General features: G+C 37.9%; 1 protein-coding gene and 1 long non-coding RNA gene across 7 annotated transcripts in view; both read right to left on the bottom strand.

Moving 5' to 3' along the window:
* Positions 1-1,158, bottom strand: part of LOC139124546 (signal peptide, CUB and EGF-like domain-containing protein 1) — a 54,135-nt gene extending 52,977 nt beyond the window's left edge. For 3 of the 6 annotated variants that reach the window (XM_070690955.1, XM_070690772.1, XM_070690712.1), the window contains exon 1: positions 996-1,158. In XM_070690955.1, the coding sequence (XP_070547056.1) occupies positions 996-1,038 (43 nt within the window). In that variant the 5' untranslated portion in view covers positions 1,039-1,158. The remainder of the gene's footprint in view (positions 1-995) is intronic. The other 3 variants (XM_070691019.1, XM_070690894.1, XM_070690833.1) reach the window with 1 other exon arrangement.
* Positions 1,159-5,849: 4,691 nt separating this feature from the next.
* Positions 5,850-25,976, bottom strand: part of LOC139125179 (uncharacterized) — a 33,939-nt gene continuing 13,812 nt past the window's right edge. Inside the window, exons 2-3 of the long non-coding RNA XR_011550158.1 lie at positions 16,229-16,634; positions 5,850-7,317 (exon numbers count right to left, since the gene is read on the bottom strand). This is a non-coding gene — a long non-coding RNA (uncharacterized lncRNA). The remainder of the gene's footprint in view (positions 7,318-16,228; positions 16,635-25,976) is intronic.

Raw genomic sequence — 25,976 nt, forward strand, 5'->3', positions numbered from 1 at the left:
CAAATTTTGCGTTCGGAAACCCATGCAGCAACTATGCGAACATAAAGTCGTTTTAGTGGCGTCGTCGATTCATTGCTTCAACAAAAAAGAGAAACGAGTAGTTCATTTTCAGAAGTATTGTTCGCCTTCTTTGATTTTTCCTATAACGAGTTCTATGTCCAAACAAGAAAGCGAACAAAAGAAGTGTAACCGATATCGTATACTTACATTGAGCCAAAAAGTCTGACTCGTTATGGCTATTGCAAGTTAGGACTTTGGGGAATTTCCGGGTGGTGGCGGCTCAGAATGAGTAAAAAAAAAACTGTTCCCATGTTGGTGCATTTGTCATCGTTTACACTTAGTCTGACTGACTTCTTCTACATTCAGTCACTTACACTTTCAAATTAGGCGACAAAAGAAAAAAACAAACTGCGGTCAAGTTGTGCTGAACTATTTTGCTCCGGTCCCCTTTTTATCATTCTAAAGATCGCAAACGTAACGAGAAGAACAAAAGGTCCCGTCTTAGTTTCCCCAAAACCGCTCAATTGTTTGTTGAAAGACGACAATTAGCGGGTACGACTTAATTCCTTACACAAACATCGTTAAAACTCAAACAAACACCGATTAGGCGTTAGAGACACCGCGTTTTGAAAATTGGGACATCGGTGACAGAAATACCGAGAATTTTTCAATGAAGCATTAAAAAGTCAACGGAGGCAGAGAATAATGTCTGACTAGCGCACTGTGTCAAGTTTTAACAGAGCTTTTTAACACGGGTGCCTGTACAGTAACTGTTGAAGAAACTTGTGATTGGTTTAATGACGCTTTCTGTACATAAACACTTAAAACGGTGTATTTGTTTTAAAAATCACTCTATGGTGAGCGTGTTTGTGCTATCGGGACCGTATGTGTACGTCACGACTCCAGCGTCGAGGAGACTCTCGAGTAAACATCGTACTTCAAAAGACAACAGAACAAATAAAAACGACACATAGGTAGACTTGTAGGTTACTTACTTGTTAGAAGAATCAGCAATACCAATGAACCGCAGTGTTCCATGGTTTTGTAACATACGCCGGACGGTTACACGGACCCTGTTCTGTCAACTGGCAGTGTAGGTAGTCAGGCAACGTGGTATAGCCGCTCTCTTGTGCTCCAGTCTTGCGCCTGCTCTGTCTTGTTTATTTACAAAAGACACGATTGTATAGCATTGAATATTTTATCGCCCCGGCTATCTGCACTGCTTGGGGATTAAAAAGCGTGGTCCCTATGTCTTTAAAAAATCCCGCATCTTTCAAGGAATGCTCTCTCGCTTGGTTGTCCTATTAGCAACCCTAGAAAATAATTCTACTCAAAAAAAATCACTCGAGGCTATTTTTCGCGGGAACCGCAATCTCTACAGGCAATTTAAGACTTCAAGACGTATCAAAATGCAGGGTCAAATGCTCGGTGCCGCGAAAACGAGTACCAGTTATGAAGACGCTCCTTTTAAACTAAATTGCCTTATCGCGATTACAATCTTTCGATCGCTGAATAAATATGAGTGTATTTATTGAACAAACTACCAGCTTAAAGTTGGCGCGTGGAATTCGAAGGTGTTTTCTTTCGCCGCTCTGGTCTCTTCCTGGAATGCAAATGTTTTGAGAAATCGCGACTCAAAGTGATGTATGTAGACGTTGCGTCGTTGGTGCATGGGAACGAATCGACGTTGGTACATAGGGAACACACTTTCGCTGAAGTGAGTTCAGTCGCCTCTTCCTGTCAGCCATCCAGCGCCCGGGCGACACTTTTGCATGTTCGAAAGTGAAAAAGGCATTCTCGTTTAAACATATCGTCAGCTCAAACAGTTTCACTTCCTGTCTCATCTTCTATAGCTACGGCACGCTTTAACAATGCTCCGCCGCGACATCTTCGAAAGTCGTCAAAGATTAAGCAATAAGATGTAATCCTAATTCGCGAACTAACAACTCAGCAACTTTCCACGGAGCCGTCACACTAGGGTTGAAAGTTCAAAATTCAATATATTGCTACTGTTGATACGAGGGTCATCCCTCACCGCTCCAGGGCGAGCCTAATTTACGATTTAGCGCCCATTTTTCTGCTTCTCCCACATCATTGTTTATTCCATTCTAACATTTTGTTTATTTGAATTCGTTGCTTGCTGCAAGACAGGCCGCTGAAAGCATTCCTTTGTGTTGTTTAATGACCTCAACTGCAATAACTCTCCCGGCTCTCAAATACGCAGTTACAAGCAGCCATTCGATATCGCTCTCTGCTTTCTGGCCGTTGCACAGAGATTTATTTATTTTTCTGAATTTGATATTTTGATTGCAGACTAATTGAGACCGCTTTTGATTCGAATTCAAACAAATATCTTGTAAGTTAACTGCCGATGATGTTTTGACAATAAGGTTATGTCGCTGCCTTATACATGTACATAAAATGCCGCGTGAGTGTCTTTTTACCAAACGTGTTAAAAATGAATTATTTTGTTGTGTGTCCTTGCGGTTTTTTGGGTCTTGTGTCCCCAGTTCGACGATGGGGATACAGCTTGCCTCGACATTCCCGCCTATTTGATGCAGAACTTTGCATTGCTTAACGCACTGGCGGTGTCTTTGCCGTACCACGTGGGACATACCAATGCCGAAAAGTGATTTAGTGGTCGAATAAAAAATAAATTACATGGGTGTTGTTACTTGACGTCGCTTAGAGTTCCTGTGTGTGTTCTTGGTCATCGTTTAAGATCAATTATGCAAACCTGGCCCACCCTAACCGCAATCAAGTTAATTTTGAAGATTTCATGTCTAAAGAATAATCTCACAAAACTTCAAAGATTAAAACAAAACAACTGATGGATTAAATATGAGAATTCAAAAGTCCCACAAGGATAACAAAAGTATCCACTTTGTCCATCTCCGCAAAGAATGTGACTATAATATCATCTAATCATCTATTATATAATGATTAATTTTTTAAATGTTCATCAAAATTTTATTTTCTTCACAAGTTTAAAACCGCATTGTTTATTGGCCATACGGCCGTCACTATTGTAAGCAATGTCGCGGTGGTGATGGGTTATTTGGGCCGCTGTGTGTATCCAAAACTGTTTAGCCTCGCACTAATCAGTGAAACTTGAACTTCATGTAAATGATGTAAACGTGAAATATCAGTGGACTAATTGTAATAAACATGATAAAGTGATGTCGTATTGGGTTGTAATTATACAGTTGCGAACTGTGATTAAATGTGATTATATTTCAAATAGATTATACTGTTTTTGGCTCTGATGACGACAATACAAAAACTAACAAAAGTCTACTAACTCCACATTACTAATCCTGGTTCTACAGCTTCTTCAATGAAGTCTGTCACGTGTCACATCTCATCTCAGTGGCTGTTCATTCTATGCAAATTTAACATTTCTTTTTATTTCAAGACCAAGGTCACGAGGCTTAGCGATAAGGTTGAAGTTCAATCAGTTATTTCGACACAAGACAGCATTGCGTTAAAGATATGTTCAGTCAAAAACCTAGCCTAGTATCAGTTTTGAAATGTGAAACACACCGGCGTCTATTTCCCATCGTTGATGGCGCTGTCGAGGGATCAACCGGTGCAGTCCCAGTGACTGGCCACGAGTTCATCAACCGCAAACCTCTGTTCGGAGTGCAGTGGACACTGGATTCGGACACGGTGCGCGATGTGACATCAACATAAACTTTGTCAATTTCTGCCGCGAAGTCATGCTTTCCATTCCGATATCACAAGACTTCTTCACCCTGTTTGTTTTCTCGCCTTCACGACTTTATTTTGTACGCGATGTGTCAAACATGGAACACGCTCCGATGAATTTCTTTGACAGATGTTTCATCTCAACTAACTGACGTCAATAGCTTATTAAAGGGTACATGCGTATATTATGTCATAGAGTCAACAGTTTAGCCTCCTTTTTTCTGTGTTATCAGTTTTCAGAATTTTAAATGGTCAATAAAACCAAAATGTCAAGTGAAATTTTATTTTTATTTTTATTATTATTGGAATAAATTTGCATTAAAATCTCCACTTCATACGATGATTTTTAAGTATGACGTTGGCGCCATATAATTTATTTCGCGACTACATCTTAGTTTGCATTGAATTAGTAACCCTAGGTGCCAGTTCCACGTGTGAGATTTAGATCGTTGGCGCCCTCAATGTCCTTTAAGGGAAATCCATACAAGTTAACGACCCCCACCCCCCAAAAAATACAAAAATGCCTTCAAAATGCATTCCCTGGCGATTTTTAAATTTGAAAGCAATTTTAAAGTATAAAGTATATATCCTGAAATCTTTCCTATTCTTGTTACATGTCTGGCAAAATGCTGGCAATATTGTCGAAACGTTTTATTACATCATGGCAGCCTTGACAGTTCCAATTGAGAGTATCGTTGTTGAACTTCATTGTCGCGGGTTGTAAACTGTACGTATGCATCGTTTTCTTGAAAAAGTGAAAGTGGAAGACTTAAATCTTTGCTAAAACTTTCCTCAGTGAAGTTCATAACTATTCATTTACCACATCGAAATAAAGATCAGTGGTAATACCGTGCAAAGTTTGGTTCCATACAGAAACAAATGACCTAACATTTGAAATTCCAAATGGCCGCCTATATGGGGAAACTATTTTTAAAATACTGAAAGACATGCTTTGGTTGGTAGAACATGAAACTGTACTTGTAAAAGATCATCAAAGGTCACAGCTACTTTGTTCACAGGAAAATATTGAATGTGGGAAAACAAAGAGTAAACGAAAAACGCAAAGATTTAGAAAACGACATCGCTGACTTCCCTCAAACGAGCCCTAAGTTGGAAGAGATTGATTAATGTCCATGATATTCATGGCAAATAAAGCCATTTTGTACAGGACACAACAATGAAAAAAATCCACGCGGTCATGATTCTTGAATCTGGGAAGAAAAATCATCAAAGTACACGAGAGAGTTGATTTAAACTTAAGATGTTTAATCCGTAACAATTCATATGTAAAGAAACTGCAATTTAAGATTACATTAAACAAAACCCAAATTATACAACTCAGATATATATTGCCTTTCGTTATTAATATTGTAATATATTTATGTGGGTATATGAATAGCAATGGATAATCACAGCTCATTAAGATGGTAAGACAATTGACTTATAACAGTTAATAACCCATGACAGGTTTGAACTATAAGTAGAACATTTCTTTATGTTTCCTATTTACAGAAGGCAAAAATGACAAAATCGCAATAGTCGGAATAATCTTGACACACTTGCCACGCACAGGTTCTTCCGAAGAAGACAAGTATACGACGCAAAAAGCTGACATCTTATATAAATTATAATTCGGTGGTAGGTTTGATGAGAAATAACTAGATTTTAGCTATACTTTTGAAAGGTCATACAAAGAACACCTTCTTTTGCTTGATTATATATATATATATATATATATATATATATATATATATATATATATATATATATATATATATATATATATATATATATGGTAAAATTGATAACAAGTTGAAAACAGGACTTGCGCGCTACTCAGAGTTACATGTATCCTCTGTAGTGAGTAACGCGTAAGTCCTGTTTTCAACTTGTTATCAATTTTTACTGTAAATCGCTCTGCCATACAGGTATTGAGCACTGTTTTACACCGTTAGGATTTCAGAACTCTGTAGTGTATATATATATATATATATATATATATATATATATATATAATATATATATATAACACACACACACACACACACACACACACACACACACACACATATATATATATATATATATATATATATATATATATATATATATATATATATATATATATATATATATATATATATATATATATATATGATTATCAGGGGTTCAGGGCAAGAAGACAACAACCGTTAAAGAATTTAGACAATTTCTTTTACATTTTACTAACAGGTGAGTATTTCCAACAATTGCTAACGTTGAATTTGTAATGCCCGGAATTATATTTGTGGATAGGACAAGACAGAAAGCATATGTTTTCAGCAGGAGAATTCAGTATCCAACAAGACGGTGAGAGCATTATTACTGATTTAGCAAATTAAAGTGATACTAGCAATGTGGAAGTATTTCTGGCTTACTTGAGCCATTATTGTAACTATCAAAATTTTGAAAATTAGAGGCACCGTGTACCAGCGTTTAGAAACAAAATAATATGCACGTTCTTCATATTTGGAAACATCGTTCACTCTTTGTTTTTTACTAAAACATCGTTTATGTGCCATTCATATCACATCCTTTCACATGAGTGACCTTTGATCCCGGAAACATTTAGAGATGCACCGGTTGTTGTTTACCAACATTTGAAATGAATAGTAACTACTTTTACGGATTTAGCAACACTGAGAGAGTTGTGATTAGCCGGGAATGCATCTCACAAACACTCGAATCACCAAGACAACGTTCCATCTCCAATGCTGAAAGAGTGAATGTGACATGAAGCATAAAATGCGAATGTGACGTCACCGTGACTCTCTGAATCTCTTGCTACTCTAGAATTCAACTTATCAGGAGATACTAAAATTTACATCTGACCTAGTCATGACCTATTTTGAATGATGGAATTTAGTGTTGATATTTTCAGTTGTGTTGCTCGACTGAAGTAAAGTTTATAGTTCTCACTCATTTTTTTCACGTCTAAGTTAGAGTAAGGAATGTATCGATTTATTTTCAAGAATGAATCCAAGAAAATGAATTTTGGAATCTAGATGGCGGACGGGATTAAACGTATTTGGAGGACAAAAGCTCAAGCTAGTCACTGTACCAAATTACCCGATACATTGACGCAGAAAGGAATGGAATGTTCGTTTGCAATATATACATTTGCATATGATTTACATATCTTATTAGTATAGATAACAACACTTGGTAGAGGAATGGCTTCAACTGTCAACTACTGAAGTTTCAAATGGGCAGTCTTCAATCCCTGGTTCTCGCATTAGTGGTCGTTGACATTGACTGTTTATGTGATTTTAGTCCTTTATTCTCCTTTGAAAGTTTTTCACAGTTACTCAGTTTGTCTAGAGGTGAAGCTGATAAAAAATCTGCCCCTTCAACGGTTTCATATCAAGTGTTCCTGGTGGATAAAAAAATATAACATCAGGGTTGGTGCACAATGATCACAACGTAGAGGGCGGGTTTTAGAACTCAAAGAAGTTTGGGTTGTAGCCGTGAGGTGCGAGTTCTCTCTTTGTCTAATTCACTTCGGTGTTTGCTTCTAGTGCAGCAGACGGAAGACAGTAGTAAATTCTTCACGGGATATAAAGTTGTCATCTATAAAATAAAAAAAAGTAAAATTCGAAAAAAGTTAACGTCTGTCACGCATAAACGATGAAGATTAATGTTTTAGGAATGAAAACTGAATACAATGAATATCTGAAGGATGGAAATCAGAAGACAATAAGATATTCGTGTTTGCCTTTCAGTAATAGTATAGACATTTACCTGATCTTGTTTGTAATTGCAACTTTAAACGTAGACTTAGGAACTTCAAAAAATAGATCCTGGCATTTTTTTAATGCCAATAAATAATTAAACTTGACAAAAACAAATTATAGCTATATGAAATTCAATCGCTTTTTGTCAGAAAGCACTGACCTTAGACAAGTAAGCATTTAATACATATTGTTGATGGAATTTTAGAGAGAAGTGTTTGTCTGGTTTTTGTGAACAGAAAATATACCATTTACAATAACAACTCATGCATGCTTGTTCTAGAGTCAAGGCTATTCCGTCACATACACACAACCCCACCGCTCTCGCTCTCTCTCTCTCTCTCTCTCTCTCTCTCTCTCTCTCTCTCTCTCTCTCTCTCTCTCTCTCTCTCTCTCTCTCTCTCTCTCTCTCTCTCTCTCGCTCTCTCTCTCTCTCTCTCTCTCTCTCTCTCCCCCTCTCTCTCTCATGAAAGTTAATAAATAAATAATTATTGTATCTACACCAGGAATACATTATTTATAACGACGGCATACCAAGATATCAGTGAATTAGCCAGTTTGCTCAGTACTCTTGTCGCAAACACGCTTAGGGGCCGGGTAGACTATTCCATTTCAGAGTAAGGGGTGGTCAAGGTACTGATATGCAAGTTTTTTCTGTGTTTTGAACGTTGACAAATCAGTGTTTTCGGAATTTGAGTCCGTGCAATTTTTCAGACGTTTTTGCCTACTCCCATGTCAACAATACTGTTGAAATCTGTAAGTCTGCAAATCGACTTTCAATTGTCGCTTTACTGAATTTTTCTTCGATGTTCAGCGTTAACGTGTGAACAAGTGTCATAGTTCATGGTTGAAGAAACACTGAATGTCAGATAAATGAAATGGCATTGTCAAAGCAGGCCCATTCCAATTCGATTCGATTAAGTAATCTTTCTTTTTTAGTAAAGAAATGGGAAATTCATTTATAAGTGTTCAGAACCTTAAATATCATAGACTACTGCCCAGTATCTTACCCGCGGCGCTAGCATTGAATTCGGCAAGTACTGGTTTCAAAGGAGCTTACGTAGATAACCGTCCTTTGTCCGCGATGCGCACGTTGACATGGCAACTATTTTACAATGTGTTAACAGATTCGACATATATATCGTTAATCAGTCTCAATTGACATTTGCTTTAAAACATCCCATTTTTGGACCGGCTAAAATAACATGGGGACAACGCATGCGTTCTGTCACTTGTTGTTTAGGTTCATTCTCTTAACCACTTTAGCGCATTCATCATGGAAACTAGAGAATGGAGAAATCAGCAGGTCTCATATGCAAATAAGAGGTGTCATATGCAAATCAGCTGGTCTAATATGCAAATCATTAGGTGTCACATGCAAATCAACAGGTTGAATTGACAGTCATGTTTATTTTAGTATTAAGCGGCGATAACCATATAAGGTAAAGGCCATGTTATAATGAATAATAGTATCTTTACAACCCGATTTCACCCAAGAATTACAATTTGTGAAATGGTTGTCAGACTTCAGGTAGTTTTATCAAGCGACTTAAGACGTACACACGCGTCTGGACATTCTTTGCGAAACGAAATGATTCATTCTGGATATTATTACGTTAAATATCAAAAATTACTTGTCTTGAAATACAGACCTGCTGTTTCTACCGCACAATTGACTGTAAAATAAACACAATTATGCATTCTTTTTCTGCGCAAACTTCATCGAGTGTCCTTGTCAATAGGTTCCCATACCCTTTTTGCGGCATTAATGTCCGTAGAATTGGTCATTAATCATGAGTTAATTCGTCTACGAGTGCCGCAGTCATTTGTCGTAAAAGTCAAGTCGTCGCAAAGTAGAACTAACACAAATTGTGTTTTGGAGATATTTGCGCAAGCGTTTAGCACACCTGGATGATTTTTCCGCCCGAGCATATCGGGAATATTGACTATGAGGATATGAGGAATAATGAAAAAATTCATGATAATGTATACATACAGAGCGTTATAAACAATAACAAAAATTACTTCGAGTTAAATGTTATAATATCAAATACTTATGTTTCATGAATCGAATATTCATTCAAAATATTCAATGTATATCAAGTATTGATATAGTAATATCACCATCCACACAAATATACACATATACTCTCATATATGTCTGTGCATGGCACGAAATGAATTGATGAGAAGGAAAGTGCAGTGCATTAGAATTGACTGCCAAAACTGATTGGTTTGATTAATTTGATTGGTTTGATGAATTTATTTCGTTCAATTTGGATAACGTCTTGCCAACTCAGACAATCAGCATTATACATAGGTTCCGTAGTATTTTCTGCACTCACCCAGGTGATTTACTATTCATAGCTATCATAGACATGCATAAATGTAATTATTGTTTCTTTACGTCTAGCCGTACAGGGAGAGGCGCACTTCTACGATCTCTTTGCATTTTTGACAACTTACTGCCTCCTTTCAGCTGTACTGTACGTCTGTAACTTTCTTTCCAAAGTTCTGTTTGTAGGTACGTTGGATGGACTGATAATTCCATTTTGTCTGTTGGACGACTTAATGTCTTTTGCCAGCGATAGAAATTCACTTTGCCTATTAATGTTAATTTCCAACTGGAATATTGACACTCGGAAAAACATGGAACCGATTGCATTTTCCGTTTGCATTTGATGGTGCCTCGTTACAGTCACCGAGCCATTTGTTCACGGCGCCTTTTAACACCACTTTGAAGACATGATAACAGCGTGGCGGAGCGATTTCCTCGAGTTCAACGTAATTGTTTTTTGAAGTATAGCTCCCTTATGGTTTTGTGTGCAGACATTTTATCGAAGGCGACATACAGTTTATCTCTTGTCTGGTTAAAATCTCCTGATATAGCTTTGTGCTGATGGCCAGAGACCTGACACGTGTGTGTCGGTGTGGAATCATCCAAATAAGTGATCGAGCGAATTATTCTTCCATTTCTGCTGTCAATGTCACCTGCCTTGTCATTTTCTCGAAACTTTTCGTTTCAATATCGACTTTTTCGGACAATAACCTTTTCTGTTTTACAGAAGGGATCGAGCAGCTTAAATATGAACTCAACAAGAACGAATCGCCAAGCAGACTCGTCCGGATCCCCTTCCTTATGTATCGGCAGGTACTGGTTGATTAAAAAGTGTTAATTGGAAGTCCGGACCCTCTTTATGATTTGTTAGTCATAGCGCTCTGATGTTTCGAAAGTTTTAAGGTTGGCACCTCATTTTCCCTCTTCAATCTATTGAACTATGATTAGTAATTTGTCAAATTTTGGACAACTAGATCATGATTCTTTATCCCTCAAACGCAAACGTTTGTCTCTGACTCCTCAAGGGAATTAAGATATCTGTCATTTAGACACTTTATCCTCACTAGGTTTCGCCTTGCAAGAATCGCAAACGTCTTGATGAATAATGTTGAATGATAGTACAACGGCTCTCTGCGTTGTTATCGAATTACCGCGTAAGACACCTTTAAGTCTCAATTACTGTACAAATAACCTACGGCGCACCATGCCTAAGTAATTTTCTCTTTCTTCAAAATTGAGTCCCCAGTCCTTAAGAACATTCCCATTCGTCATAAATCACTGAAATAACATCCAGACAGTACACGACATGAGTATTTCGTTACGCCGACTTGAATTCTTGGCGCCATATTGAATTATCAGCAAACTTTCTGCGGTATGATTGTAAAGAGCAAGTTCAGAGATATCGTTTACTACGAAATAATAAGTAAGACATTAATTTTCACATTAGCATCCAGCTGAAATGATGTGAAACATCAACAGATACAAACACTTGCATCGCATCACTTACATACAACATTTTAATCAAAACTAGTGTTATATATTTTCTACGCATGAATGGAGAATGAGTGCATACAAACATACATACATACATACATACATACATACATACATACATACATACATACATACATACATACATACATACATACATACATACATACATACATACATACATACATACATACATATTGATGTATAGTTGGCTAGGAAGGTACTGTCAGAGACAGACAGACAGACAGACAGACAGACAGACAGACAGACAGACAGACAGACAGACAGACAGACAGACAGACAGACAGATGGGCGGATATGTACGTATGTTACATGCACTGATAGATAGATGGATGGATAGATAAAGAGAAAGATAGATAGACATACAGACAGACAGACAGATAGACAGACAGACAGACAGATAGATAGATAGATAGATAGATAGATAGATAGATAGATAGATAGATAGATAGATAGATAGATAGATAGATAGATAGATAGATAGATAGATAGATAGAATACAAGACACAGTGTGCAGACTGTATTAAGTTAACTGCTTAATTCAAATGTGGTGCAAGTCGAGTGGATTGTTCTTATGTCGCTACATTTATATCTTTGTTGATATAGTTACTGCTGGTGATTGGGACACATCACGGCACCGACAACATGATGGCTTCGAATTAAATCAAATAGTAAATTGAATTAAATGATATTGGAGTCGGCGACATGTGCTGTTCCGTATCGAGGCTAATCCGTTTAGGAACCACAGCTTCTGATAACCGACGAAGACATCAATAAGTAGGTAAGAACATAGATGCATCAACCGATTTTCAATTTGACGCGTGGCTGGGGGCTCAGCTTATAGTTATTGATGTGTTCTGCCCAGACTGGTGCCTTGGAGACAAGGGTAGAACTCACATGCCTTGCTAAAACTGAGTCTCCCGTCATCCTTTGCAAGGCACCCCCAATATGAATTAATCTTTCCAAAACTACGCGTGCGCGGAGATCGATCATATCTTTACTAACATGTATGTATAATGTATCACAGAATTGAAGGGTAAAAGGTCATGGCGACAGTTTTGAGTTCATGAAAATCAGTCCAGAAAGAACATTTACTCTGTCATTAGATCCTGAAATAAATATCGCTAAAGATGCTCAAAATACAACATATTTTTTGAAATTCAAAGATGGCAAGTGAAATCATTATAATACATAAGCTTGGTTCCCCTTCCCGACTCTCTATCTTAATCGTGTTAGTTTATCAGGTTCGCGATTTTGATCCGTCTTAAGTATTTGTTTCAATGTTATTCAACGGATCGTATGCAACAGATTGTCCCTGTTCTCCTCAATTCTCTTCTCTGTATATGGGTAACTTCCCCTGGCCAACTTACACATGCTATGCCAAACCACTTTAAAGAAACACCCCGTGGAACAAATGTGCCACACGAATGGTAGTTTGCAAAGGAAATCTCCGCTAGCTCAGCTCATTGTCTGTCGTGAATTGAGAGAAACCAAAAGAGACAGAGACACAGACACGGGGAGAAATACAGAGAGGCAGTCGGGCACATAGAGACATGCCTGCAAACAGAGAAGGGATTTACGATGCAAGGGTAGTCTAGAGGTGTGACAGATGAACAATAACGAAAACAAACGAAGCACCAACTCATGCCAGTATGTAAACCTTGGTTTAGCAAGGTGTGACACACTTCCACAGAAGGCATCATTCGCCATGTTTGTTGACATTACACCAGTCACACGATTTCAATATTGGACAGTGTAGTGAAATATCGATATACATTTAGATGCGTCGCCGTAGAGCTCTGTTTTCTTGCCAAGATCGAACGAAACTGATTAAAAGCAGGTCTAAGTAAAAAGGCTCCACACATAAGCAAATTCTTGACAAATTGCCTGCTGGGGGCAATATTGGATTGTATCGCAATTCAAATCGACATTTAATACGTGGATGGCGTGATGCACTGTACTACTGCAAAATTTGAATAATATCGGACGGGATATGCATCAGTGACGAGCCCAAAGGGAAGGACTTACAAACAAAGACATATTTATAAGTTAATCAGCGTTCGTAGGCAGAGACTTGCTAGTCAATCGTTCCGCCCAAGAAAGATGGAACATATCGTTGGGGCAGAAACATCAGAAAGATTCTATTTCTATCGAAGTTTACTTCTAATAGGAGAACTTCATATCACTGGCCCTTTCAACCAGACACCGTGAGTTCAATCGTCTGCGTCTGTCTCATTAACACGCGTCAATCAATGTGAGTCGGCGAAAGGATTCCTGACCTATGTGGCAGATCCGTTAACAGAACCCATCTAAATTAAAGGGAAGAGGATATCCCGGCTTGAAATATTAATCTGATGTTTCAAGCGGCTAATCACCGCTAATGCCGATATTCCTGTCGGAACAAAAGTCGTGACTAGGCGACTCACGAATCCGTCTAGCGGCTCTAGTAACTTATTCCTGTTTGGTATTCATCGTTGACGGTGAGGGCTTTCACAGCGCTTTCACTTAGTTTAGCTATCTATCTCACAGCTGATAACACTCAGACTCGACGAGACGTCGTAACTCATGGTTGCCATCTCATATATTGCTCGTTTGCAAGGGCTTAGTTAATGTATTAGATAAAACCCTCCCTATTGCGATAGACGGGTTTCTTTTCTTAAGAAGTGAAGACAACAGATTTAGATAATCCTTCCACAAGAAAATCGGAATCCTTGGCAAGTATGTTGCCTTGATAGCGCCATCATGAAGCGGAGCTTACGCGAAGTCCAAGAAGTGAAAGATTAAGTGAGTTTGAAAAATGAGGTCAGTTATATTTGGAAACATGGTTATCTATTTAAGTCACGTACCTTGTGATGTTTGTGGCTATTTGTGGCTTTTAGTAAGAAGGATCACTACACACAGGCAATCTGAATTCATTGCAGCCCATTCAACATTCCTTCATTTGTCTCTCTTTTCGTTCGTTCTTCAATCATCCATTTGTCTATCCAGTCCTTCCATCTGCCACTCTATATATCCACTAATCCATCGATCAATTAGTTTAATCAATCTATGTATCAATCAATCAATCGATCAATCAATCAATCAATCAATCAATCAAACAAGTATTCATTCATTTATTCATTCATTCACTCATTCATCGATCCCTCCATCCAGTCCTCTAACCATCCACCCCAAGTATCATCATCATCATCATCATCATCATCATCATCATCATCATCATCATCATCATCATCATCATCATCATCATCATCATCGCCAATATAATCATCAGCAGTAACATTGCCATCGTCATACTAATCACCATCACAATAACTCATCGCGTAACCATGTAGACAATCTCACTACGCAATGTGCTTCCAACAGGAATTCCTGCTTCCGTACAATTTCTCTAAAACATTATTTTTATTGAGTTCTAACACTCCCTCAATTCTACTGTTAACTACTCATTGGAAATAGAAGTGAACAAGCCCCTGTGTACATAAAGTTACCCTTCGACAATATTTTCATTTCTACCACTTTTGAAATTCTACATCGACCTCAGATATTGATCAAATAAAAATTCTGACCTAAATATTGAGGTCATGTCCAACAATATCTACCAGCATGACATTATACGTCGCCAGGTAGTCCTTGACTTTGCAAGACGGCTAGTGTCAACTCTACAATAACTAAAACAATTCCCCAAGTCTCTCTTCTTTTTCTCATCCCTGGCTGCCGCATGGCCAGAGTACTAGCTCTGACGTCACGGTATCAGGTAAATATAGCATCACAAAAGATATATTACCATAATCAAAAGCTTGTCCAGATAAGTGACTGGGTAAATTACCTTTGCTATACTTTTCTCACTTGAGACTCATGCGCAATTTAAAACACCCCTGGGCTCACGCGAGCATCAATTCGGTTTTCCTGACATCGCTGGCTGCAGCCCAAGGTTACACGAAGCCTCGAGTGTAAGTTCGTACGCTGACATGACATTTAATGGATTTGAACCTGCGGCAGTTTTAACGTGCAGAGGGTCAAAGACCTGTGGCTCATGTTTGATAATGGCTGTGGCCTTAAAATACGATCTTATCGTTTCTATCATCTTGTCATAATCTCCGCGATCAGCGCGTTAACTCGTTCATTCAATTAATTATTTCCGCGGTTGTTGAGAACCTGGGTGTGGCGACCGCGCTCGCTGAAAGAAAAATGGGCGAAGTATTCGTGGGATTAAATAGTTGGCCATTCATCGTTCCCTTAAAAAGTGCCTGTTTACGGGATGGAATCAGATAATATGATATTTGCATATGAAATCGGAATTACCTAAATCGAGCCATGGCAGATGCTGTTTAAGAAAGGTAATTTAATATTTGCATATGAAAAAAGAATTAACGTAATCAACTAGTATTGGATACAACATATTTATACAGTTAATTGATTATGTCGTTATAATACGAGTTTGTATTATTAAGGTAGCGAGCTTGAACGCTATGTCAGTAAGAATAGGACACATCAAAAGCTGTATTTGCACGTCAAGTTCGATATTCACACGGAATTTTAAACTTTCAACGATCGATAAAGCCAGTTGCAAACAGCACTGGACATTCCGCATGCAGTGAGCAATGCACACAGCGCTTTGAAATCGATAAAAAGTAGATGAAAAATACTCTCCTTAAAATCCACACATTACAAACAACGATTGCTACCTTTCTGCCATGTTTTCTGTAAAGCTTTTCTAACTTCTGCTGTTAAGCGCATCTAACTGTCCGGTAGGCACAGCTAACGACGCTCATTGGTCGAACACACTGTTCACCGCAAACAATGGACAAGGCGACTGTTTCCCTCACTTTATGAAGTTCAAAACAAAATATCCACACAGGAAATACTACCTACATGCCAAATCATGAAAATGCATACTCACTGTTTAAATCATACACGTCAAAGAGCTTATTGAGAACGTCTCCCGTCCTTTCGGATTGCATATCCAGCCCTTCTATGTCTCGAAGTTGCCTCTGTTGTACGCCCGACAATCTTCCCATAATATCGGCCGTTTCGGGTTCTCGCTTGGTTTTACTATATATGTCTATGTTATAGTGGACATTGTCGTTATGTGCTAATGCTTTGCTGCTGCCGCTGTTGTCCTTAGTCTGTTTGCCCTGCCTTAGTGGACAAAGAAGACAGGTATAGTTCACAGAGTTCGTAACCGGCGCAGCGTCCGCGCACATCATCCTGGCAAGAACGGAGTACATGAACACAAAAAGACACATCTGCCTCGGGGTGTAGCTCACTCCTGGCATCTCTCCTCGTTCTGTGCTGTCGACCACCTCCTGCAAGACAGAGAGAGAGTTTCAAAAAGTGATGTTCGCGGGAGGAGAGATGCTAGACAAGTGAAGGCGGCACCAAACTGCTTAGCGGTTAATACCTTTGGCTCTTTTATAACATTACTTATTCCAGTAGTTCACGCTCCTTACGTAAGTTCCTGTCCTGTTCACACTTTAGGAAAGTGCATTCTGTCTTTCGGGGGTTCTTCCTATATATGTTCGAATTTATTACAGCAGAATATTTATACTGACAGGGGCTTTGTGTCAGTGTTACGATCCAGGTGCTAGCCAAATTAACCCAGATACATCGTACCTTCTGAAGTGTAGCCGCTTACACGTCAGCAAGTCTAGTTCTCGCTGTCCGACAATATTGCGAAGGAAACACAAATATAAAAACCATCATACGTTAAATGGTTTTAAGCCCATCACTGGAGTCGGCATATCTTTGAAAATTTTGACTATTTAATGCCGTATACTCCTACCAGAACGAGACGGCCATCGTCCTTCGCACCAATATCGAGAGCAGCCAATCAGCGCCGATGAAGTTAGTCAAGTAGCCAATGAAAACGATGGTTTTTTGCAAATTGTGTTTTGCGTCGGGTTATTAAATTTAGACAGAAGCCATTTGTCTCGCCGTCTTCATTTTATTAGAATATGAAAACTCATTGCCGATTAAGAGACAAAATGACACGAGATTATTATTCTGCCTGTGGGGACTAAACACTTTATTTGATCGCTACCGTGGCGCGAAAATGTCGCCAGTTCAGTTGTGCCGTTGTCACTTTCGTTGATTAGAAAGGCGTATACACTGGACGTCTCAAGCATTTTGCGTACACTATTATCTGATTAAGATGTAATCGAGTCCATTATTCGGTAAGTTTTGCAATCCTCAAAGAGAGAGAAAAAATCCATTAATGTCGGTTTCATGCAATTTTTGCCTGGGTTTGGGTTCGATGCTGTGATGTTATGTTCATGTATACGTAAATAGTACTGAATTATAACTGTGTGACATTTAATGCGTCTCATATGTAAAGCAGCAAGGAGCGAGTTATATAACGTGCAATATTCATATAGATGACAATTCTAGAAATAATTGACTTTGTCATCTAACTTGACTGTAAGGGTGGCAAGGGACTATTTTTACTCTGCATATCATCACTTCTTTGAGTAAGATTTCGATTCCATACAATAATTGTTAGGGGAGTATCTATCCCTTTATGATAGCGTTGGATCTCTCCTATGCTCTCCTACAGATCGGAAATAAAAAAGCAATTAGCTCTAGCTACAGCTGTCCTTTGTATCACAGTGTCATTCTTAACCCTTTTGAGTAATTGCGAGGAAAGTAAAAACTGCTTTTACAGAATAACGCCATCTCTCAACGCCTCAGTGTCATTTCCTGTGAGTTGCCGCGGGCCTGATAGGCGTCCCTGCCAATCCGTTCATAATTGTATTTTTATGACTAAATTGAGCTGGCGTTATTATATCAATAACCTCGCTATTATTCCATCCGCTGTGGATCCGTTACACTGCCCGCCGGTCTAGAATCTAATGTGTTGACAATCCCTGACATTTCGTTTGTTCTCTCTACAATATCCCGCACATTTTCGCCAGTCGACGTTTGCCGTGTTTGTCGGCATTGAACGAGTAAGCCAGTGAAATTGCCACTTTCTGAATTCTTGAAAAAAAATTGTCAGGTAGTGTCGGGTGAGAAGCAATACGAAACTAAGTTTCTTTCTTTCAGGGGAGTATAATACGTAGATAAAATAACTGGAAACAATGAGTTTTTGTATGGTAAATAGTAGGTACAAAGAATAGAGTTCCAAAACTGCGTGCTGTGATTTCAGACTTTCCTTTGCCCTTATTATATTTTTGAAAAATTCGCGATCACCTTTTGGCAATTTTTATTTTCAGTGAAATAATAAAAGCTTCCAAACATTTTAACTTTCGAAATAGTGTTCAAGTACATGGGCAAGATATTGACAATGACATATAAATTTTTTCATCTCACAAATATCAGTTTTCCGCAAGGTGGCATTGCGCATGCGTATTACTCAACTTTGTAAAGGTTAGGTTAAAAGTCACCTGGTCCCTAAGACAACAACAAAATATCACTTAAATACACACATTTGAAGAACACTAACTTATGATTGAAAGCGGGCATATCTGCAGAATTGAAAATTTTCAATTTGATTAAAAACAAATACTTTTCCCTAATCAGTGAGTTCGCTGTACTTTTTATCGTATCTTGAAACAACCTCTTCAATAACATTCTTTGCTCGTGTACAGCTTTTGGCTATTCAATCCATTTCTTGTCAAAATATTCCAGAAATTTCGTTGAGTATTCACAATTACAATTATTCTTTTTATTTGCTCTTGGAGTAATTAGGAAAATTGGACTAATTAGCAACTCGACTGTACGGAGTAGAACTGACGTCAGTGAAAGCACTTTGGTTTTGCTCGGTGAAAATCACTAGCTCTACAGACGATTTAGAACGATGTAGAGTATGAGTGGTCATGAAATAGTGTGTAAAATGACGACTCTTTTCGTCTAAGAAGTTCGTCACCAGGGGTAGACGAAACAGGACAACGACAAATTTCGAGAAATTGTAGTCTGATGTGTTTTAACCCTTAAATATACCACTCTATGATATTTTTGAATAACAATTAACAGTCGTATTAAAAGTCCAATCTAGAAAAAGCCCTCCTTGTGTGATTTGAAATTATTTTCTCCTCCCAGCCGCTCTCAAAACCAGGAAAGCCCTCATTCAGCCCCCTCCCCGTTACACATAACCTAAGCTCTGACTTCTCTCAATCACGTGTTTAGCCATCCGAAATCAACAGAGTCCAACTTTCTGCAACCCGGGTACTTGAAGTTGTTCGCTGGGCCAGATGAGTACGATTACCTCAGCCACTGATGATTGGGTATCATCTAACAACCCTATCTTTACTCGCCGATCAAAGAAAAATTTTTCATCCCGTACAATGAAAGCTCTTGTTCGCTAAGCGAACAACTTCGTTGGCTGCCGCCGATTGAATTTACGTCATATAAACCACTTTATTGATCAATCTGTGCCCTTGACCATGACATACATCGATCTTAGCGAGCAGCATGTCAGATTAACGCTCTTGTACGCACTCAAAATCTTCATCATCCGCCAAAACCTCGCTCCATCCGTTGCGAGTGAAGAAATCAGCTGATAAATGTATCGTGTAAAAAAGAAAAACGTCAAGTCATTAACGTTTCTTATATTATGTCAAGTGTGTCGATGAAATTGAAAGTCCACCAAGAGTGGGATAAGTGATCCTTTTATCACCTTTTTCTCTGTTCTCACCAACGTCAAGAAAGAAACTCTCTTATCAACTCACAAGACGTTCTGACAGATGTTGTTACTTGTTGAGGCACATTCGCGACTCACTATCACCTTTTGAACAACCACTTCAAGATTCTCTAACGATTTTGGCGTGGGCAATTTTGTAACTATATTCACAAACAAAAGATTTCCAGAAATAACAACGCCATTCGAACAGGATGTTTACCGAAACTTCAGAACGATTGATCACAAGGGAAACGTACGAGAGAATAGGCCTGAGTATACACATTTAAGACGAATCAGAAAACACATCCTCGAAAAAGTAAATGTGATGAGAAACCTGATTCCAGCAAGAGCAAAGATTAGTATCCCTCCGACAGGAATACAATTTACATGATACTGTTTCATCATTGATTTAGATCCAGATGTTGCCACAATAATTTTATCCCTCTGTGTGCCGGCCTACCTGTCTGTCTGTTTGTCCAGCTGTCTGTCGTCTGCATTTTCGTTTGACTGTCTCTTTATCATGTCTTTCACTGCCAGACTGTGTGTCTTCATTTTCTTGTTTGCGTCTGTCTGTCCCTCGCTCTATGAGCCTTGGTCTACGTCTGTGTGTTTGTCTGTCTGTCTGTACTAGACTGTCTATTTCTATATCTGTGTCTTCCGGCCTGTCTCTGTCCCTCTTTCTGTACGTCCAACTTAATTTTAATACACTCTTCATCACGTAATATATATAAAATCCGGCGATTGTTCGTAATTCGAAAACTAGCCGATTTGGCGTTGTTCTCGAGTACAACACAAATGTATTTTGCGATCGGACCTGCGTTGTTGAAAGAGTAAAACACATGAACAGGCAGTTCAGGAGTTTAACAAGGTCCGATAACGTTTTCATTCTACCGGAACGAGACAGTTCAGGAGTTTAACAAGGTCCAATAATATTCGTATACGACCCGAACCAAGCCTACTGATTTGCGTACAAATATGGCCCACTTAAGCATATCATGAATACCGAGATGACGTCATTAACGTTTCTCAATACGAGACAGCCATAGTAATTTCAATTTATTAACGGCTATCATAACTCAATACAAATTTGTAATCGAAGGCCTATAACGCAAATGACACTATGGCTTCGGGGTAAACCATTACTTTAACTCATGAAGGTTATTGACCGTAGCCTTGTGACCGGTGGCGTTGACGTTATAACATTTTAGCTCATAAACTATGTCCAAAAATATGTATCTGGCGATACTTTTGGCGATACTTTCGGCATTTTTGAGGAACCGAACGAAAAAGGCAGAAAGTGCCATTCCAATGCAGTAAATCTGTTCAAACACAGGGAAATGTCTCAATTGTGTTCAAGAAAACAAGTCGACAAATCACAGTCATTTTCAATATCATCCTTTGTAAATTTAGTTTTGCAAAATTGGCAGGTGTTGTTGTGCTACATCCGGGGAATCTGATGCAGGTGTGCATTACCTCTCTGTTTGCTAGCAGCTTTTAAAACTAACAAACGACTTTGTAAAGCAAGCAGATGAATTGAGTTCTTCCGCTCATTGTATAATTTATGACCATAAAAATGACAACTCAAACAGGCTTTGTCTCTTTATGAATCTTGACAAAATTCTCGCATTTTGTGTCGACACATATGCAATGCAACTGATATAGACTAATATATTCATCTTTCAACCACACCTGCCACAGTGATTCCGAAGAACTCCTTTGAATGCTTCGATTTCCTATTTGTCACTTCGGTGCGCAAATGACCGTTAGATTGCAAAATGGTCAATCACATAAGCACACTTAGCTCAATTGTGATCATGATTTATGGCCATGATACAGGTTCAAAGTACATGGTGTGGAAGGGTGATTCCAAGAATGGCACATTATTAAGTGTAGATAACTGTTTAATCATTGTAATATTTTATTAGGAGTCTGTAGTTTACTGGATGTTCTTTACTGTTATAAGTATCCCAGTATACATCATTGAATTAGTGACGTATTAATCAATACAGTAGTTTCAGAGAACTGGCTTCTAATGTTAGCACATCCAGGAGTTGCTATATCAGACAAGGCTCTACCTTTAATCTGGATGTGTTGTAGGTTTTTTTACACTCTTGGACACTCACATATACACCTCAAACCCAAACACGTGTACGTAAATTATTCAATGTCAAGAACATATGTATCAGAATTGGACTTCGGGGAGCCGTCATTATTTACGGGCTGGGGGGGGGGGGGAGTTTCTGAGGAATTTCATCGTAAACTCTGAAATTTCGAGCAACCCCTATAAACCATCATGAATTTGAGTAACCCCCTCTCTAACGCAGGAATTTTGACTGACCTCCCCTCCCACTTAGAAAAATCAAATATCAATACATGTATTTGTAAAAGACCTTTCAAATCCTGTTGTACCCTGCTAGATTATCATCGGAAATCTCATGACAGTTGAAAAAGGTGAAACCAACAATTCAAAGTCACAAAAAATGTAGATACAAAAGCTCACACTATAACCAGTATCAAACTATATAGTATTGTTTAATTTGGATGGGTATCATGACAGGGTTTTAACTAAGGATATCTAAGAGCCTTGGAGAACACGCGAGAGGATGAGAAGGAAAGTGTCAGACGGAGGTGTCCTCTCTCTTGCTTTGACAATTTTGAGAAATTGATGTGTGTAATAATGCAGTCTGCAGCAATCAAAGAGGCGGGTAAAATTTCTTTTTATACCAAGTAAAACTGTTATAGCACCCAAGGGGAGAGCACGAGAGGGGAATGCCCCCTCTCGCATCGAAAAAACTGAGAAATTGATGTTTGCAATGGTGCAATCTGAGAAATTTGTCGAGTTAACCTCCTTCTTGCTCTCCACATTTTGAGCATCCCCCTTGTAGATTTCAATTTTTGAGTGAGCCCCTTCAGATTCCTCCGACCCCCGGTGGTAGATAATAACGACTCCCGGGGGGGGAGGGTCAAGTGCAGAGATTAGGCAAGGGCATCTGCAACAAACGGGTTAATGGGAAAGGAAAGGCATACATACATACATACATACATACATACATACATACATACATACATACATACATACATACATACAGACATACATACATACCCTTTCATATATAGTTATTGTAATTTGCAAATATATTTAAAGACGTCAACTTTCAAATCTCCTACACCCTAAATGTACTCTTGATTGCGCATACCGGTCAACACACGATACTAAACTTTATGACCAGATGATTAATGTGTAAAATTGAATAAAAGGTTGAAATTCACCAGACCTTGAGGCGACGTTGTGCTGTCCTCGTCTTAATGACACCAGCTTTTAGGCAGCGTTTTTCTCTACTAAACATTTTTGAACATGTCGGCAATGAAATGTCGGCAAAATAGGCATATGTAGGTTTAAGAGAAGTCAACCCAAAGTGTGCGTTCACTGTACTTATGTGACCAACATGTTGTTGATTTCAACTGAAATTGAAGTCAACAAAAGCTGGAAATTTTGGCTATAGGGCAAGGATTTAGAATCAGTAAGCAGGGAGGTGATTATTCAATAAATCTACTGTAGTGATTATAAGGATTTAATCGGAATATTTTTTAAATGATGTGACTGGCGTGGGAAAAATCCTCGGCCTGCACATTTATCTTAAGCTTTTACTGTCAACTGTCATCAGCATTCAATTCTCAAAAATAAATTAGACTCGAGAAGAGAAGATCAGGTACTATATTAGAATACTGGAGAGCAAGAAACACATATTTATTTGGAGATTGTCTGCGTTCAAACGACGTGATCTCTAAGAATACTAATGTAGAATATAGCAAAACAACAGAGTCTGCTTTTTGTAAGGTCAATATTTTAAAATAGGGATTTTTCTCATAATCTGAAGGCAAATCGTATTTCCTGTACTGCCAACAGCAACAATTCCACCTTTCCCGAACAGAACGTTTGTTACATTGAGCGTAACGATGAATGAAATTTTGATTGCTTCTACTCATGAGTAATATCACATATCAGTTATGGCTGACAGCTACAAGGTACTGTACAACCAACATTGTTATAGTCACTGGAGTGCCATATAAATGCAATTCAAGACCTAAGGACAACTTAGTTCTGTCTAAAGATTGCAGAATGTATGACACCTCAGTAACAAATATCATGACTTTGTACTTGAAGTCATTTGTGTTATTATTTATAACGCTCTGCTTTTTAGCATCGATCAACGAAATTTCCCACGAGGATATCAGTATACGTTGATTGTATATATATATATATATAATAATATATATATATATATATATATATATATATATATATATATATATATATATATATATATGTGTGTGTGTGTGTGTGGTGTGTGTGTGTGTGTGTGTGTGTGTGTGTGTATGTGTGTGGTGTTAAAATTTGATAAATAATATTTGTTTTCAGTGACGGAATTTTGAAACCAAGTTGGAGCGTTTTATTTTAACAGCGTAAATTTGTCCGAACTTGCCCTCTGGATTGAACTTGCCCTGTGGATTAGGATTTTCTAAATTGTCGTATTTCAATCTCATGTTTCATGGTGAATAAATCAATTTGTTAAAATAAGTAATTAATTTTGGTTATTTAAATTTGACTGTGGAGCATGACCTTAGAGGTCAAATATTGAAAGAGAAAATTTAATTAACCATCAACTCAGATTGTATGACGTAGACAGGTAGAAGTAGAATCTCGAGTTAAGTAAGAAAATGAAAGTGATAAAAATGAATGAAATCAAATTTGCAGTCGTCAATCGATGATTTTAGCCAGGTTTACTGTTTAAGTCATTCTTTTTGTCTTGAATCGCGCTCAGTTTTCAAACATTTGTACTCTACACTGCAGAGAGTTTTGAATAATTAACATATATCGCAATACTCATTCATTGCTATCGCCAATGCTGACGCTTACCGTTTGGCTTATTAATGAAGAAAAATCATTTCTACAAGGATCTATTTACGTATTACCTCGTATGTATGTATGTATGTATGTATGTATGTATGTATGTATGTATGTATGTATGTATGTATGTATGTATGTATGTATGTATGTATGTATGTATGTATGTATGTATGTATGTATGTATGTATGTATGTATGTGTGTGTGTGTGTGTGTGTGTGTGTGTGTGTGTGTGTGTTGTATGTATGTATCTATGTATCTATGTATCTATGTATCTATCTATGTATCTATGTATCTATGTATCTATGTATGTATGTATCTATGTATGTATCTATGTATGTATCTATGTATCTATGTATCTATCTATCTATCTATCTATCTATAGATGTTTGTATCTATCTATCTATCTATCTATCTGTGTATCTATCTGTGTATCTATCTATGTATCTATCTATTTATCAATGTACCTATCTATGTATAACACGATTGGAACTAATTTGTGATAATTGGATCTTTATATTTTCCAAATTTCTTAAAAACGTTAGGTGCCCTATAGCTGAATGTCTCAAAATTACAAATTACTCATAAAAACAAGTGTGTACGTAAAAAGAAAAGCAGATTAGCTTAATTTGCAGATTTTAAAGACATTACTTCACCATCCAATTATCCCAAATTAGTTCCAATCGTGTTGTATCTATGTATCTATCTATCTATGTATATACTTACGCAAGGGTGGATTGATGTATGTGTCAAACTGATAAATTTACATCAGTGTCCCTTATTATTTCCTTTGCAAAGAACTCTGTCGATTCGTTTCTTTCTCGAAAATTCATGCATGCATTGCTGTGACTGTATGAGGAGAAAACTATTTCACCTCGAAAATGGCTTTCCCTTTGTAGTTCACAAGAGTTCATCCGTCACGGCAAATTTCTTGAAGCGCCCTCGTTAATCTAATTTCGTGACGTATAATTCTTTTCATAAATAATTAATGAAATGATCTAATGATATCATTTATTTTATGTTCTTCGTATCGACCGAGTGTCAATACACTCGTTTCATTTTAGCGCAAGCTACGATTTGGAATCGAATGTTGTTTTAAGCTTCTTGCTAAAAATAGATTTGAT

Source organism: Ptychodera flava, chromosome 1 (genome assembly GCF_041260155.1).
Source record: "Ptychodera flava strain L36383 chromosome 1, AS_Pfla_20210202, whole genome shotgun sequence".
Taxonomy (NCBI): Eukaryota; Metazoa; Hemichordata; class Enteropneusta; family Ptychoderidae; genus Ptychodera; species Ptychodera flava.